Source organism: Hemicordylus capensis, chromosome 2, assembly GCF_027244095.1.
Source record: "Hemicordylus capensis ecotype Gifberg chromosome 2, rHemCap1.1.pri, whole genome shotgun sequence".
NCBI classification, from domain to species: domain Eukaryota; kingdom Metazoa; phylum Chordata; class Lepidosauria; order Squamata; family Cordylidae; genus Hemicordylus; species Hemicordylus capensis.
This window is the reverse complement of record NC_069658.1, coordinates 24,582,153-24,598,329: the sequence shown is the minus strand read 5'-3', so window position 1 is coordinate 24,598,329 and position 16,177 is coordinate 24,582,153. Positions and strand designations below refer to the sequence as shown.

General features: G+C 47.7%; 1 protein-coding gene across 12 annotated transcripts in view; it reads left to right on the top strand.

Annotated features, from left to right (window-relative positions):
- C1QTNF3 (C1q and TNF related 3) overlaps positions 1-16,177 on the top strand; it is a 100,116-nt gene that overhangs the window by 7,757 nt on the left and 76,182 nt on the right. For 6 of the 12 annotated variants that reach the window (XM_053295060.1, XM_053295071.1, XM_053295072.1 and 3 more), the window contains exon 1: positions 9,751-9,872. Coding sequence is in view for 4 of the 12 variants with exons in the window: in XM_053295067.1 (XP_053151042.1) it covers positions 4,046-4,054; positions 9,666-9,872 (216 nt within the window). In the remaining 8 variants the exon portion in view is untranslated. Of the gene's footprint in view, positions 1-3,913; positions 4,055-9,665; positions 9,873-16,177 lie in introns of those variants that run through there. The other 6 variants (XM_053295069.1, XM_053295067.1, XM_053295070.1 and 3 more) reach the window with 6 other exon arrangements.

Here is a 16,177-nt window from a genome sequence, read left to right as displayed (position 1 = left end):
GCTGCTGTTTTCATCTCATAGTCTCCTATTACTTAAACGTTTGAAAATCGCTCTTCCTTCAGCATCGTATCTTTTTCAGCGCTGCTACAATCAGAGTTCTGTGTTGGCTACAATTTTGCATAGGGACAGAAAGATGCATAGTTTAATATATTCTGTATAGAATCCAGCATCTCTAAAAGAAAGAAACAACCAACACATGTTTCCAGCATATGGCAGACAAGATTGTGCGTGGGCAATGCCTTCTGAAATATGTGAAGCCATAGGAGTTGGATAGAACTTTTCCAGTCCTTGAGGCAGGGTTTCAGGGCCATACAAAGCATTCCTTGCCCCTCTCCATAATTAACAGACATAAGCTTCAATCCTATGAATCTTTGTTTAGAGGGAGCTCTGTTGACTTCAATGTACACGCTGAGGATCAGGCTGTAAATGATGCAAATTAGGCAAAAATATGAGAAGAATACTGTTTAATTTCCAAAATTTCTACAGCTTGAAGTAAGTCATTCAGCCAGCCCTTCCTGCCACAGTGTTTGGGATTTTTAGAAATTAAAACAGCTCTTACATGTGCAGATATTGGAACTCCATCATAGAAAATGGTAAGTACACAATAAATTCAGCTAAGTACACTGGAACCACTGGAGCATAGATGCAGAAACAAATCACAAAAAGTATACAATTAAATATGCGATTCATATCACAAAAAGATCCTATACAAGTTTCTTCTGACCTAGATAACCCTTCCATACAAAACCTTTTCATATTAACACATACTAGCTGGCCCGGCTGCAGAACATCTGTGCCTCTAGTTCTCCCTTTTTTCTCCCCCTCATTCTTGGCCCTCCCCCGTCCCTCTCGGCTCCCCACCCCGTTCTCGGCCCCTCCCTCATTCTCGGCCCCCTCCCCTCCCCCTTGGCTGTCCCCCCTCTCCATTCTCAGTCCATTTCAGGGCTCTCTGTGCAGCTGCAGAGAGGCCTGAAATGGGCCGAGTACAGCCTGACCAGTCATTTGGGCGGCAGGTGAGCCTAAAAAAGGAGGTTTTGCCATCCACTCCCACACCTGCTTGGCCGTCCTCACAAATAGGCCAGATGGAGGCAATATGTGCTCTCCCTCCGGCTTGCAGTGGAAGCCGCAGGTTGGAGGTGGTATGCACTTCTGCTGGACCCCCCTCCCCTACCAGCCGCCGCTTACACTACCCCCTGCGTGCCTCCTGGCCAGCTGCTGCCACTTCCCACTGCTTACTTTCCCTCCCCCAGCTGCACACCCAACTGTTCACCTTTTCCCCCGGCCAGCCGCCGCTTTCTCTCCCTCTCCCTGGCCACCATTTTTCTCCCTCCCACCCGGTGCCACTTTCTCTCCCCGCCCATTCATTCGTCCACCCATTTGCCTTCCCTGCCACCGCTGTCGCTTTCCTCTCCCCCTCCTGGCAATTCTCTCGCGAACTCTCACGAGAGCTGCCACACACAGGATTAGCCATAGGTACGCCTTAGAGAATTATATATATAGAAGATACACATACCATTTTACCATATATATGTATGTACACATTGTTTGGGTTACCTCGATGCAGAATACTAGAGGTGTTTATTGCCCTAGTACACAGCCCTGGCTGTTAAAATTCACACAACAAGCCTTCACAGTATCCAAGCCATGTAAAGAAGCCCCACTGATGTTTATGGAAGAATTTTGCTATTTTCTGTCTTTTCTCACTTCGTGCTAAATCTATGGGCTGCTTCAGATGACTGCCTGTAGATACTGAGGGGAACTAGGGATGGCAAAGGAGCACACACTCCCATCTGGTGTGACATTTGAGCCCACCCAACTCTATTCCTGAGATTCTCCACCCAAGATTCTCTACCTGACTTCCAGACCCTGGGGAAAGAAGTTGGGAGAATATCAGGTGTAGACTCTCAGGAACTGGACTTGAGATGGTTCAGATGTCACAAACAATAGGAGCACACACTCCTCACGATCTCCAGTTCCTCTCATATCTACTTGGTAAGTACCTACAATGGTTGTCTGAATCCGCCCTATATTATATTGTTCTTGTGGCAATATAGTGGGGATATATTGCATATAATACTGAATATATCACAAGGGAATATAATCTTTGTACTACTGTTGGAAGACCAATTGGCTGAGCTGAAGTGAGGGTTCAGAATGTTCAGTTGAACAGGGATCTAAGGTGTTTTCAGTCCAGATTCTGTGAGGGAAGGGGAAGTTGTCAACTTGGCTAGGATTAACATTTAACACAGGGGTAGGTTTAGCGTTGGGATGGGAAGAAATCTCAGGATTTCTCAGTGCTTAAGATTAGGAGGGACAGAGTTGCCGGGAGAGCTCCTCACCATCTAGCTCCCTTTGTTCTAGCTGAGATGGCCTTTTCCTCCCACAACTGCCATCCCAGGGTGACTGAGGATTCATTTTGCCCTAGGGGAGTAGTAGTTGTTTTAAAAGTGCAGCCTGAACAGATCTAGCTTTTAAAAAGTTTTTCTGCTGCTTCTCTATAATGTTTCATTATATGTTTGTTTACATACGGTTACCATTTTAATAATTTTATATAAATCACATTTGTGAGGCTTGCTTGAAATATTTGTATATAAAAACCTTAAAGAAATAATATTTAAACAACAATCTAGGCTGTAGGGGTGGGACAGATAGGACTTCCAGTCTTCCTTTGGATGTGATAGCTGGAAAAAAGTGAAACAAAACAGGAGCTGGCCTTAAAGAAACACAACAGTTTCTCTCCACTCCCTTTCCCTTCCTTTGTCTTTTGAGTCTTTAAGTCTGAAGGTAAGGCCCTTGGTAATTTATGTACAGCACCTGCCACCAGCACTAATTTTTGACTGGCATAAGCCACTTTAGAAGACGCGAAGGTCATTCACACAACCATAATGCCAGGGTCAGGGAGGGCGAGAGGGAAGGCAGGAGTGTCCTTACCTTCCCCCCCGCCCCCCGACAATCCAGGGCACTTTCCAGATTAGACCCTAAAATGGGGTCACTGCGTATCTCTGAAGTGTGCGTCCACACTTTCTGTGTTGTGACACTGCAGTCCCGACGCTGACCGCGGGGTGCCGTTCATATGTTGGATGCCTTGTTTTGAATTTAATTGCTGCGATTTAGGGCTATGACATCGTTTATCCAGCGTAAAAAAAAGGTGTTTTTTCAGGTTGTTAGTTTTCACGAGACTGCTCCCCCGTAGGATGGGGCAGAACCTAACACAGGGCCTAGGCCAGGTCTACTCAACCTTGGGCCCCCAGCTGTTTTTGGACTACAACTCCCATAATCCCATAATCCCAGTGGCCAATAGCCAGGGATGATAGGAGTTGTAGGCCAATATCTGCAGGAGAGCTGAAGTTGAGCAACCCTGGCCTAGACAAAGAGGGACTGTGCACTGTCAGCAGGAAGGAAATGGCAGACATGAGTGGGAGCCAAGGGGGCACAAGGTTGCTAGTAGGGGCAGCCATTCGGTGAGGCGAGGTGGGGCGGTCACCTCAGGCAGCAGATTAGTGGGGCGCCAGCAAGGCAGCAAGAAGATCTCCAGACCCTTGCTTTTAAAAGGGAGGGGAAGCGGGATGGAGGTATGTGCAAGGAGATGTTGGCAGGCACAGAGAGGTCTTCAGCCACCACTAGTTGCTAGTCTCAATCAGGCCTGCTCAATTTAGGCCCCTGCCTGCTATTTTTGAACTACAACTCCCAGAATCCCCAGCCACAGTGTCCAATAGCCAGAGATTATGGGAACTGTAGGCCAACATCTGCAGGAGGGCCAAAGCTGAGCAGCCCTGGTCTAGATTCTAGATCAGGCCTGCTCAACCTAGGCCCCCCCAGCTGTTTTTGGACTACAACTCCCATAAGCCCCAGCCACAGGGGCCAATAGCCAAGGATTATGGGAGTTGTAGGCCAACATCTGCAGGAGGGCCGAAGTTGAGCAGGCCTGTTCTAGATCCTGCCAGGAATTTTACTCATTGTAGCTTCTAGCATCACTGCAACATCATGATCTGCTGCTGGGATGTACTATGAAGTACACAGAGGGAGCAAACGGGGCCAATAAGCAATGGGGATGGTGAGTAAATTTCACATCTTCACAGTTCTTTGGCTGCAGGCTTCTAGCAGTAATACTCTGTAATTTAAATTATGTCTTAAAAATTAGGTAGAAACAAGATCTGCTTTAGCATCCGCTATCAGATTTAAAAAGCCTTGGCACATCCTTTGTTGCAGAGCACTTGGAGGAAGTCTTCATGGTTGTATCATGAGTAATAATGTTTATGAAACAATGCCAACGAAAAAAAAATCATTTACTAGAAGTACACAGCAACAATGGAACGGCGGGGGGGGGGGGGAATCTTCAGGCCTGTAAGTAAACTTTGTGAGTTCCTAAAAGAACAATAGCTAACGATTAGCAAGACAAACCCTACTTAGTTTTAAAATAATAATAATAATAATACCTGAACCCGTCCAGCAAGAAAGTGGGAGTTACTTTCTTATAATACATAATAACATTATGTGTGGCAGTTTTGGTCTGTAAAATGAAGCATAGAGGTCATTAAAGAGTCTGCCTTGCAAATAGTTTCTAGTCAGACCACATTTGGCTTTTCGTGTTTTAGAGCTAAAGAAAATTAGAGGAGTTACTAACAATAACGAAACAACCAAAAGAAGCAACAGCAGCAGCATATATCTAGATTCAAGAAGAACTGGGTCTGCCCAGTTCTGCAAAAGCAACAATAAGTAAGAAAGTTAAAAGGGAAAAGACATATCACTTTGGGCTAAGGATTGGGCACAGTGGATCCCCTTCCTAGAAGAGATGGGCCTGCAAACAGAGAGTTCAATAAGTTTCCCTTTAACTACGTCTACAACCTAGTTCTAAAACCACATGCACTCAGGCTGGGTTTCCACATAAGGTGATAGATGGGACTGTACCATTCAAACTAGTGGCGGCAAATCCACTTCTGAATGCTGCTCCATATTAAAAAAACAACACACACACACACACCCTTCCTGTAAGTAAAAAACCAACACAACAGGCAGAAGTGTTCTTACCCATGGACTTTGGGGTCTAGGTCCACAGCCTTCACAGCCCCTGGGGGCCCCCAAATCCTCTTTAGTCTGTCCTGGGTGGTGTGGTCACCTGGCGGAGCATGTTGATGCTTAATTTGCAGGGCAGTGGGGGGACGGGGGGGCTGCAAAGGCCTTTAGGTCCAGGCTCCAAAATTACTTAGGAGCATCTCTGAGAACCTCTGAGGTAAAAGGCTCAATGATGTTTTTATTTGTGGTTGTGGTGGCAGTTTAAAGTAAAGGAACATCAAAAAGGCTGGATTACCACCATCACAAGGATTCTGGTTGCAAAGTTAATCAGGATTATCCTGGTATCTATCCCAAGTAAATACTGGTTAACCGGAGTGATTTGACCAGGATTGCCCTGAAGTTCTGGGTTCACACAATCAGCTCCACTGGGCTCACTAATCCTCATTAACCTTTTTGATAGAATCCTTGTGATTATGTCAGCCCAGCCAAAATGGGATTCTTCACCTATAGTCTGAAATGATACAATCCACTTAACATTCTGCTACTCTCTGCTGCATATATAGTCCCACAGGGGCATCGCTAGCCCGCCGGCGGCCTGTGTGCGGCCACGGCAGGCGCCCCGATAGCCCCGCCCCCTGCATCTGACATCAGACGCAGGGGATAGCCACGCCCCCACATCTGATGTCAGACGCAGGGGGCGTGGTCTGGCTCCCGAACGGAGCCTTGAGGCTCCGTTCAGGAGTTCAGCAGCAGCTTAACTGCTGAAGGGGCCGCGCGGCCCCTTCAGCAGTTAGACAAAGGCTGGCGCTGCCTTCACAGCACAGCTCAGGAGCGGCTCTTCCCTGCAGGGAAGAGCCGCTCCTGGGCTGCATTGCGAACGCAGCGCCAGTCTTAGCTCCTGAAGGGGCCGCGCGGCTTCTCCAAGATAAAGCTGAGAGAGAGTCCTGCCTGCAACCTTGGAGAAGCCGCTGCCAGTCTGTGTAGACAATACTGAGCTAGCTGGACTGTTTGGTCTGACTCCATATATGGCAGCTTCCTGTGTTCCTATTATTTTGGTGTGGGGGAAACAGGAATAGTCACCCACACCTATTTCTCACACTTCCCATATTGTTCAAGGGACAACCAGTTTCACACATCACTGATCTTGTTCAGAGAGACCCTCTTAATAACGCCAAGATAACAAAGTGCCTTTTGTGAGCCCTTACAGATGAATACTAATTTCCCAGGAAAGAACCTACATGAAGCTCTGCCAGTTACAGGGAATCCTCCCTGCTCTCCATAGCAACAGGGCTCCCTTAGAAACTGGCTTGCCATTTCGGGCTGCAAATTATTACCCTCTGCGGGGAGAGCAGCATCTGTGCAAGGATGAGTTGTTGCAGCTTTAAATTCTGCAGGGATCTCCTAGTGGAGATTGATTGATCCCAAGAAGCTTGACACAGAGAGCAATGGCTTCCTTAACGACCAGAACTTGATCCAAAGGTGGTGCTTGTCCCTTTAAGAGCTCCAAGACACCATGATATGTGTGCAGCCTCCTGTTATGCTGTTACGTTTGACCTGTGGCAGGCAGGGGAGGAGGGTGGGCAAAAGGAAAGGTGGAGAAGCTCTGGATGGGAGGTTGCAACAGCTGCATAGACTCCCAGGGCCTGAAGCTGATAGAGGAGCAGGTACCATCTCCAGATGAAGTTGCTTGGAAATCTACATAGCTTCTCCTACTCTGGATCCGCACAACCAAGCCATATGATTGCCATGATCACAAGACAGCTAGCTGCATGAGCTGTCTCCATCAAGCTCATTGCTAAGGGTCAAACTAGCATGCTTCTTTTGTTTTCAGTAAAAGCAGCAGTCAAATCAAGACCATGGTGTGTGTGGGGGGGTTAACCCCCTCTCCCCTGTCCTTATCAAGCTTTCCTGCCCCGCTCCCCGTGCTATTTTCCTTGGAAATAAAGCTCTTATTGGTGCCAATGGAAGATTTGTTTCCAGGGCAGCTAGCAGCTGAGGGCATTGGGATCCAAACTGGCACCATGGTGGGGCAGGTGATAACACCCTCCTCCATGCCATGGTCTCCATGTGCTCTTTCTTACTTACTGAATTCAATATTCAGTGGGGTGCACTTGGTTGGAGAGTCCCTGGTAGTGCTTTCTAAAGGAGCCAGCGTGGTGTAGTGGTTAGAGTGCTGGACTAGGACCGGGGAGACCCGAATACAAATCCCCATTCAGCCATGAGACTTTCTGGGTGACTCCGGGCCAGTCATTTCTCTCTCAGCCTAACCTACTTCACAGGGTTGTTGTGAGGAGAAACTTAAGTATTTAGTACACCGCTCTGGGCTCCTTGGAGGAAGAGCGGGATATAAAATGTAATGAATGAATGAATGAATGAATGAAAGAATGAAACTGCTGCCACTGGTTGGGGAAGCTGGAAGTTCAAAACAATAACAACCATTCAGGTTTGCCCTAATAAGCCATCTGACTATCTGCAGCATGAGCTGATTCTCACGCCCTTGCGCCCACCATCAATGAACTGTAGCTTCTTTTAAGACATGGTGGCTCTCAGCTCACTGCAAACAGGTCACATGAAATGGCCACCATGTACAAACCTATATTCTTTGGCAACCATTAAAAAACAACATTTTTTGTGCATGTAAAGTGACTGCTTCACTTGGCCAACTTGCCACAAGGTGGGAGCCATCCACATTCAGACCAAAAGTGACTATCATGCCCCATTATTATTATTTTTCTTATAAGGAAGAAGGTTTAATTTCACTACTTTATTTTTAATTTCCACTCAGCTATTGGAATGTATTCTCGAATGGATACAAAACTTGATGAATAACCACCAAATCCTCCTTTTCCCTTCCTAGATTCCATCACACAACAAGGAGTGGATGTATTTATGTTGCTGTTATGATTGACAATCCCTTTTTGATAGCCTAGCCAAGGGGTGGGGCGGGGGGAATTACTGACCTTTGGCTAACATCCAAGATAGCTTCGGTTTATTATCTAATATATTTTCTCTCTGTGGACTTCATCTAGCCCTTTTAAGGGGTGGGCTTGGTAACCTAATACTCTTTTTTCATAGCTGCTCTCATAATCATGCTTATTCCAAAGCATGTTTCATTCTTAAATTAGTTTCAAATCATATTTGTCCACAGGGAAATATGAGATAATATCATGGTCTCTCCCAGAAACACATTAAAGGTAAATTTCCACAAGATTCCACCTTAAGAATTAAGCATCACTATAGGCCTCCTCAATAGGGTTTAAGCTGCAGCATGCAAAATTCTATATCCTGATTATGGCAGACAATGGGGGCATGCATTCATTCAATTTCAGTTCAATTTGCACTTATTGCAAAACAAAAGGCTATGTGGGCCAAAATGGACTGAGTGGCATATGAGCCATTTGGTTCATTTGTTACTCCCATTTGTTTAATAACAGGGAGCTGAACTTGTAAAACAGCAGAGCAGCAGGCGTTTCCCCCTCTAAAAACAGTTTTTAAAGTCAAAGAGCAGCAACAGAGCAGCTCCTCATGGCTGCCGCTCAGAGGCTGCGGCTGTCACTTTCTCCCCAGAATGCCTCAGACACTGTGTCAGTCCGGGGCATTCGGGGTGGGGTGGGGTGGGGGGCATGGTAGCTCTGGAGCTCCTTTTCAACCTTAACAACAATCTTTAAAAACTTTGAAAAACCTGCTACTCTGCTGTGCTACAAGCTAAGCCTCCTGTCCCCAGCCCCCTACTACACAAACAAACTGAGGTAATGAAAATTGGGAGATTTGAATTGGAGTACTGTGATGAAATGCAGATCTCCATCTTAGCTCAGGAATGTCTTACACTTCCAGTCCACCCTGAGTGCTCTGGATGGGGGACATTCTTCTCTTCCCCTTGGATTAATGAGGAAAATCCTTGTTTTTTGTCCTTGAAGGGACAGAGCTATCAAGGTCCCGGCCTAAAGCCTTTTTCACAATAGCTAACCTAGCCACCTTAAGTGGCGCAGCGGGGAAATGCTTGCGGGTTCGAATCCCTGCTGGTACTCTATCCGGGCAGTGTTGACTCAATGACACACTTTACCTTTAACCCATAATTGCAAACGTGTCCCTATTATTTATTTTATTTTTCAAATTTGTATACCACCCCAAGGTGCTGTGCCTAGAAGTTTCCCATTCACCTGAATGGGAAAATAGGGACATGTTGGCAAGTATGGTCACCAGCTCAAACCAGTCTTACCTTTAGACCATGTAAGTTCAGACCCATTAAGGAGGAGGAACCTCCAGTTTGGAGGGGAAACCTCGACCCTGGATTGGCCTAACAACCGGCGTTCCCTCAGAGATGCAATGGCTCTTTCCATTGGATCCCAGAGCTGTCTATCTCTGGAAAAATGGGAAGCCTTCCCCCACTTGCTTTAATCACTATAAAATAGGGGCCAAGACCCCCACCATTGCGTCACCAGTCCAGTCATGAGCTGCCAGGCACCTTGTCACCAGCTGCTACTAGTGTCCCAAGGGAGCCGCTGTAGAGATTAACACTCTCTCAGCCAAGGACTTGCTTACTGTTAAACTGAGGTAAAACTCAGTGCTAGTTAGTTAATGTGTATGTATTTTCTTTTGGATTCCTGTTTGCCTTGGTTTACTCCCAATCTATTCCCTTTCTTTCCTTCCAGCAACACCATATGCATGCCGGCACCACACGTGGGCTGGTGGGGAAAGCGCAGCCGCAGCAGGAAGTTGCATGGAGCAGCGGACGAGCAGGTAAGGACCTTGTCAGGCAGTGGTCTGATTCGGAAGATTCTGAGGAGGAACTGCCTGACCCACAGTCCCCTGATATGGTCCGGCTGCAGGATGCTGAGGAGGAAGCCCCACGGACACCGGTGAGCTACGTGGAGTGTTGGTGTGACTGCAGAAAGAAGCAGTGTTTTGTGTAATGGAGAAGCAGCTTTTTGACTGCAAAGACTGACCAGGAAGGTGTCTGAATCCAGGGGCGTAGCTATAATTGAGTGAAAGGGTTCAAAGAACACGGGCCCCCAACTCCTGAGGGCCCTCCAGCTCCATCCCTTCTTATTTTCTTCTTATTTTCTCCATCCCTTCTTATTTTATTCATTATCTCCCTCACTCTGGGGGGCCGCCAGAGAGAGGGATGAACACGGGCCCCCTCTCCCCTTGCTACGCCCCTGTCTGAATCTGTACCTCCGAAGGCAGGCAGGGCCTTAATTGGCTTCACCTGGCATTTTACCTCGAAGAGGTATAAATTCAGACCGCTCACTCTGCACCGCGCTGGTTTCAACTGATCGCTTTGGCGTGCAGTCCCAACTCCCTGCTTTCGAGCACCTTGCTCCTGTTTGCCCCTGTGATCTTGACCCTGTGCCTGGCTATTGCTTTGTGACTCTTTTCGGGGAACCCCTGGAATACGGAACTGGCAACTAACCCTTCTCCTGGCATTGACCCATATTGGACTTGGCACTCGACTATGATTTATGGACTGATGAATCAAATGCGGTAATTCCCATTGACTTTGTCCTACATACACTTGCTTTCACTTTGCTGCTAGTTAAATGCAAATCGCATGCATTCCAGCTGTTGCTTGGATTTATTGCGGGAGTGTGCACCCTTGAGAGGCCTGCTGTACTCACTTTTAAAGGTCCTGCTCCCACCCCCACCCCTGGCACTGCGCTCGAACCACTGAACCAGCTGGAATCCACACAATTCCAAGCCCAACTGGTTACAGCTGTACAGCTGGAATCCAGGAACCTCAGTTCCTGCACATCTCGTGTGGGCTCTGGTTGTGTGGATTCCAGCTGTACAGTACCTGTAAGTCCCAAGCCAGACAGTTCTAGGTTGCTGAAGCAGTGTCTGAGCCTGGTCAGTGACTTTAGATCACTCCAAATGGTGGCAGCCTACCTTGAAGGGGCAGTTTGCTCCTAAAATTGGAATCAGAGCAATTTCTCTACTGAGGTTAGATCCCAGAAAAGCACAGAGTACCAAGTATAAATGAAGCACTAATATCAACATATGTGTTTCACTTTCCTCCACATTCTTTCATGGGGGAAATATAACCCTAACGTATGGCCCTTTTAAGTTAAAGAAGGGAGGAGGAAAGAGCAAGTGGGAGTTGCATATTCTTCCTTTCCCGAGCCAATAGTTGTTAGGAACATCTAGTCACACACTATTAGAACTAGATCAGGGCCCATGTGTGCAAAGGATTTCTGGATTTGGCCCATGGAAAGACTATGAGCAGCTAAGAGTCTATGGCAAAATTATTTGGCGTTTCCATATAACTAGGTTTCATATATTACTTATGGTACAAAATATCTCCATATGTATAATATTAATTATTCTACACACCTTCCCTCCAAAACTCTACAAAGGCGATTTAAAATATCTATAATATGTAAATTATTTTTATGCTTCCCATGCCAGGCTTTTCCTTTTAAAGGGATTTTTTTAAAATGCCATCAAAAATGTAAGCAGCATATCAACATTGTGCTAAGAACAAAAAGTTGCTCTCATTTCCCTCGAAGACCACACAGCTTGCTTTCATTATGGGCCACAGAGGTATAAAGTGACGGGCCTTTGTGTAAATGGAAATCAGAATCTTATTCTTTTTTTCATTTTCTGAGAGGATTATGTATATCACATGTCTGGGAACATTAGAAAAAAAATATCAAAAGGCTAGAAAGTGGGATGCTCTCCAGGACTTAGCCTCGGTGATTTAAAATAAGGCTTGGGGGACATATCCATACTTTGGGTGAGGACAGATATAAACCTGATGTAATCCTTCACCATCCATGAGTTTCTGCAGAAGGGACTTTACAACAAAGCACATGGCTACAACCAGTTACAGTAAGAGGGCAGGAAAGGGTTTTTCTGGTTTTCTCTTCCATGCAGAGTCTCTGGGACTCCAGAGCCGAATTCAGACATAACACAGAATTGAGAGTCCAATGGACGTGCGATTCCCCTCACCACCCCCCCATGTGCTTACATGTCTGAATTTAGGTGTAAGCACTGGCCTCCTCTCTGCAGTCTGTGAGACTGCAGAGAGGAGGGTGAACTCGCTGCTGGGCATCCTCCTTTGATTGATGGAAAGCCATGGCAGACAATCAGGATGGAGAAAGGAAGGAGCTTCCTTCCTTCAACTCCAGTCCCTGGGAAGGTTGTCTCCATGACTGAATTCGGATGTAATGAAGGCAGCCACAAACCAGAGGCCCGAACAGCAAACCTTACTCCAATCCATGGGTTCATATTGGAATTTGGGGAGTGAACCCTTGGTTTGAGTTAGGGTCCGAACTGCAGTTCCCTGCATTTGGATTTTAAGGTTTGAACACCTCTGTCTGCTCTGCCTCTGGTTCCCCATCATGTCAGAATCTGGCCCAGGACTCTGACCCTCTGGGTCAGGGTCGAAGGTTGGAACCAGACTCCCTGAGTTACCACAGACAATGTTTGTTCAGCTCCAGAACAGCTTGTGAAGAGCAGAAAGAGCTAGGGGAGTGCAACACAAGCCCCTGTAATTGGCAGGCAATGTGAAGCCTCTCGATTGGCTAAGCCAATCATATTCAGAGTCTGGCTGTCTGCCTTTGCTTGCTCAACAGGGCTCGCCCACTAATGAGGCGTGGTTTGGCAGACAACTCAGGTGGTGGATTGATGGAGGTTGAGGCAGTGGCCTTGTGCCCACCTCCACCAGGTGCCTGACCTAATGCTTCCTCCATTAGTGGCCCCAGGCCCATTCCTACCCTACCTGACACCAGGGGGGACAGTGCTCTGCTGCTGCCGCCACCAGACCACCCCTCTTCCCAGAGGTGCTCTTACCCCTAACTTGTCTTTAGTCTATCCTGGCTGGTGTGGTTTGTGCCCTCAGGAACCTACGTGTTAGAAAAATGATGCTTAACTTGCAGTGGGTGTGAGTGTGTCTCCAAAGGCATTTAAGCCCAGGCTCCAAAATCACCTAGGTGCACCTCTGCTTCTTCCTTCTCCTCCTACTCTAGGAGTGGGGAATAGAGCAAAAGGAGGAAGCTCCTCCCACCCCACCCCACCCCACCCCCTCCCTCCTTGCTGCCTTTTCAAAAGGCAGGGAACAGGATGAGGAGGAGCAGCTGCCATCACCACCAGCAGCTAGGAACAGATGGGGGTGGATGAGGGAGATCAAGGTAGGGCGTACTAGCATGTGGCATGTTCTGTGCACCCCGGGGGTGGGGGCAGGTGATTCTCCACACCTCCTCAGGTATCCTGGGGGTTTAGGCCAGACCTGTTGTTTGTAGAATCCCGATGAAAGAGTTGTGGTATGCAAGGACAAGACAGTGGAGTTGAATCAGGAATATTAACAGTTTAATGAAATATTATGTACAGAGCTGCCTAATGGTGCAGCAGGGAAATGACTTGACTAGCAAGCCAGAGGTTGCCGGTTTGAATCCCCGCTGGTATGTTTCCCAGACTATGTTTCCCAGACTATGGGAAACACCTATATCGGGCAGCAGCGATATAGGAAGATGCTGAAAGGCACCATCTCACACTGCGTGGGAGATGGCAATGGTAAACCCCTCCTGTATTCTACCAAAGAATAGCTCTGTGGTCGCCAGGAGTCGATACCGACTCAACGGCACAACTTTACCTTTACAGAGAGGCAAGTGCAGCCTGTTTTGCAGTGCTCCTGCTGCTGGCTGTTTGTTAGCCCCGCCTCTATTCCAGGACTGGAATAAAAGTAACTAAAGCACCATTAAAAAGCTGGCCTGGACCAAGGAATGGATTAACCAAAAACACCACATTGTTCGATAGACAAATACCTTCTGTATGATTACTTTGGGCTCCTACTTGTTCCACTGATCTCAGAAATCCTGAACTGGAAGGTATAGGTTTGAGGACAGCTGCCCAAAGTCTATAACCTGATCCCCCCCCCACACACACACACCCTGACCCACGGTCAAATCAGGTGGCCACATCAAAATGCATCCAGCTGGCTCAGAGAAGCATTGCAATGCAGATGCATATCTGTATCAGCTGCTTGACATTCCCTTGCTGGATTGGGGTGATAGCTGATGCCTTCAGGGCTAAAAAAACCCCCCCGATATGGCTGGAAAACAAGTGGGAAGTGAATAATTTTAAAAGGCACTTGAAGCCATGCTATGATTATTCCCCTCCATCGTCTTGAACCTCACAGCCTGCAAAGAGTTAAATCCCATCTCTAATTTTAAAAACATCTTTCAGTGGCAGGAAACTATACTTTTAAACAGCTCTATAAGGATTCACTTCCTTGGGCTGCACCCGTCACTGGCTGGTATTTGCCATCATGTTTGGTTCTGAGCAGTGCACAGAACTGTTTCGCTGCTTCCTAGTGGCTCACTGATAAGAACACTTCCAGACATGCTCCATGGAACACGCCACCCTGTGCTTGCTTTTCATGAGTCACTTCCGCACCTCAGTGGCTACTGCATGTGTTGGGGACTCCGTAGACTGATGACTAGTCCTCCCGCCTTGGCCCCTCCTGTTTCGGTTCTGGTCAGCTGCACAGAAGCGGAGCTACTATTGGGCGACTGTGTGCCGTGAACACAGACCAACCAATGGGGCTGGATGGCTGCCCAGTGGGGCTAGGGCTGCACACTGCCTTCCTCCTCAGTTGCCCATCTGCCCTGACACGGAGGCTAATGGCATCACTACCTAGCCCGTATTGCTGGGACATTGCTTCCTGGCCCATGTTGCCTGCCCTGTGTTGCTGGGCAGAGATGTTAATCACCCACTCATGATGGTAAAGGAAGAGGGGCAGGTTGGTGGCTTCCCCGGCCCTGCCTCCATGCACACCAATGGGGGAGGGAGGCAGGGAAGTAGGTGGTTAGAGAAGCCAGCAGCAGGGGGGAACAGGAGCTGCCCAACAATCTACCCTCAGATGCTGCCCACGTCTCTACCCCACTGCTGTGGCTTTTGGGTGTGTGCCTCTCAAAAGAGGTGGAACAGTACCAATAACACCAGTCCACATATACAGGCTGTTCTCAAAAAGGCCAGGTTAACAAATGTGACAATTTAAGTGCAGGGAAAGTACTGTTTGAGAACTAATGGATGATGCTGTGTGAATGCCCTATAAAGAATGAGTGAATAAGGCATGACAATCCCAGATGAAGCACCCAGAACACAAAAGAAAGGAAACGCTCAGGTGCCTCCTGATGCGTTTCAGATAAATATTATCCTTTTTCCAGGGCTTAAACATGAAACATGAAACAATTTAAAATAGAGGTTGAAACCAAACAATCTCTCATTGCCATGAGAGGCTGTTTGGATTCAGCTTCCTTTTTCAACCGTTTTCAGTTGTTTTAAGTTTAGACCCCGAGCATGCCCTTGAAAAAGGATAATCTTTATCTGAAACCATGAAGCCTCTGGGAGAGGTCATCCGTAGGTGTGGGCTGCGGTGCCATCAATATGCTGATGACACCCAGCTCTACCTATCTTTTAAGTCAGCAGCCAGCAGGGAGGCAGTGGATGCTCTGAACCGGGGCTTTGAAGCTGTTCCGAACTGGATGGGGGCAAACAAGCTGAAACTCAATCCAGATAAGACGGAAGTGCTCCGGGTTGGTAGAACTGATCATCCGAGTAATGAGGTAAATCTGGTCTTGGAAGGGGTCACGCTTCCCCTGAAAGACAAAGTCCGCAACCCGGGAGTGCTTATGGACTCAATACTGTCCTTGGAGGCGCAGGTGGCAGCGGTGTGCAGAAGTGCCTTTTACCAACTACAGCTGGTACGCCAGCTGCAACCCTACTTGGAGAAGTCGGACCTGACCTCAGTCACTCATGCGTTGGTAACATCCAGTTTGGACTACTGCAATGCGCTCTACGTGGGGCTGCCCGTGAAGACTGTTCAGAAACTTCAGCTGGTTCAGAATGCTGCCGCAAGGATGCTTGTGGGTGCAAGTCACTTCACGAGTATTACATCCATCCTGCATCAGCTTCATTGGCTACCGTCTGCTTCTGGGCTAGATTCAAGGTGCTGGTATTGACCTTTAAAGCCCTACACTGCTTGGGGCCAGAGTACCTGTTGGACTGCATTCGCCCATATGAATCTGCCAGGGCCCTCTGATCATCATCTCAGGCCCTGCTCATGGCCCTGCCACTAAGAGAGATCTGGTTGGTGGGGACTAGAGACAGGGCCTTTTCGGTTGTGGCCCCTCGGCTTTGGAACACCCTCCCTGAAGAGCTTTGC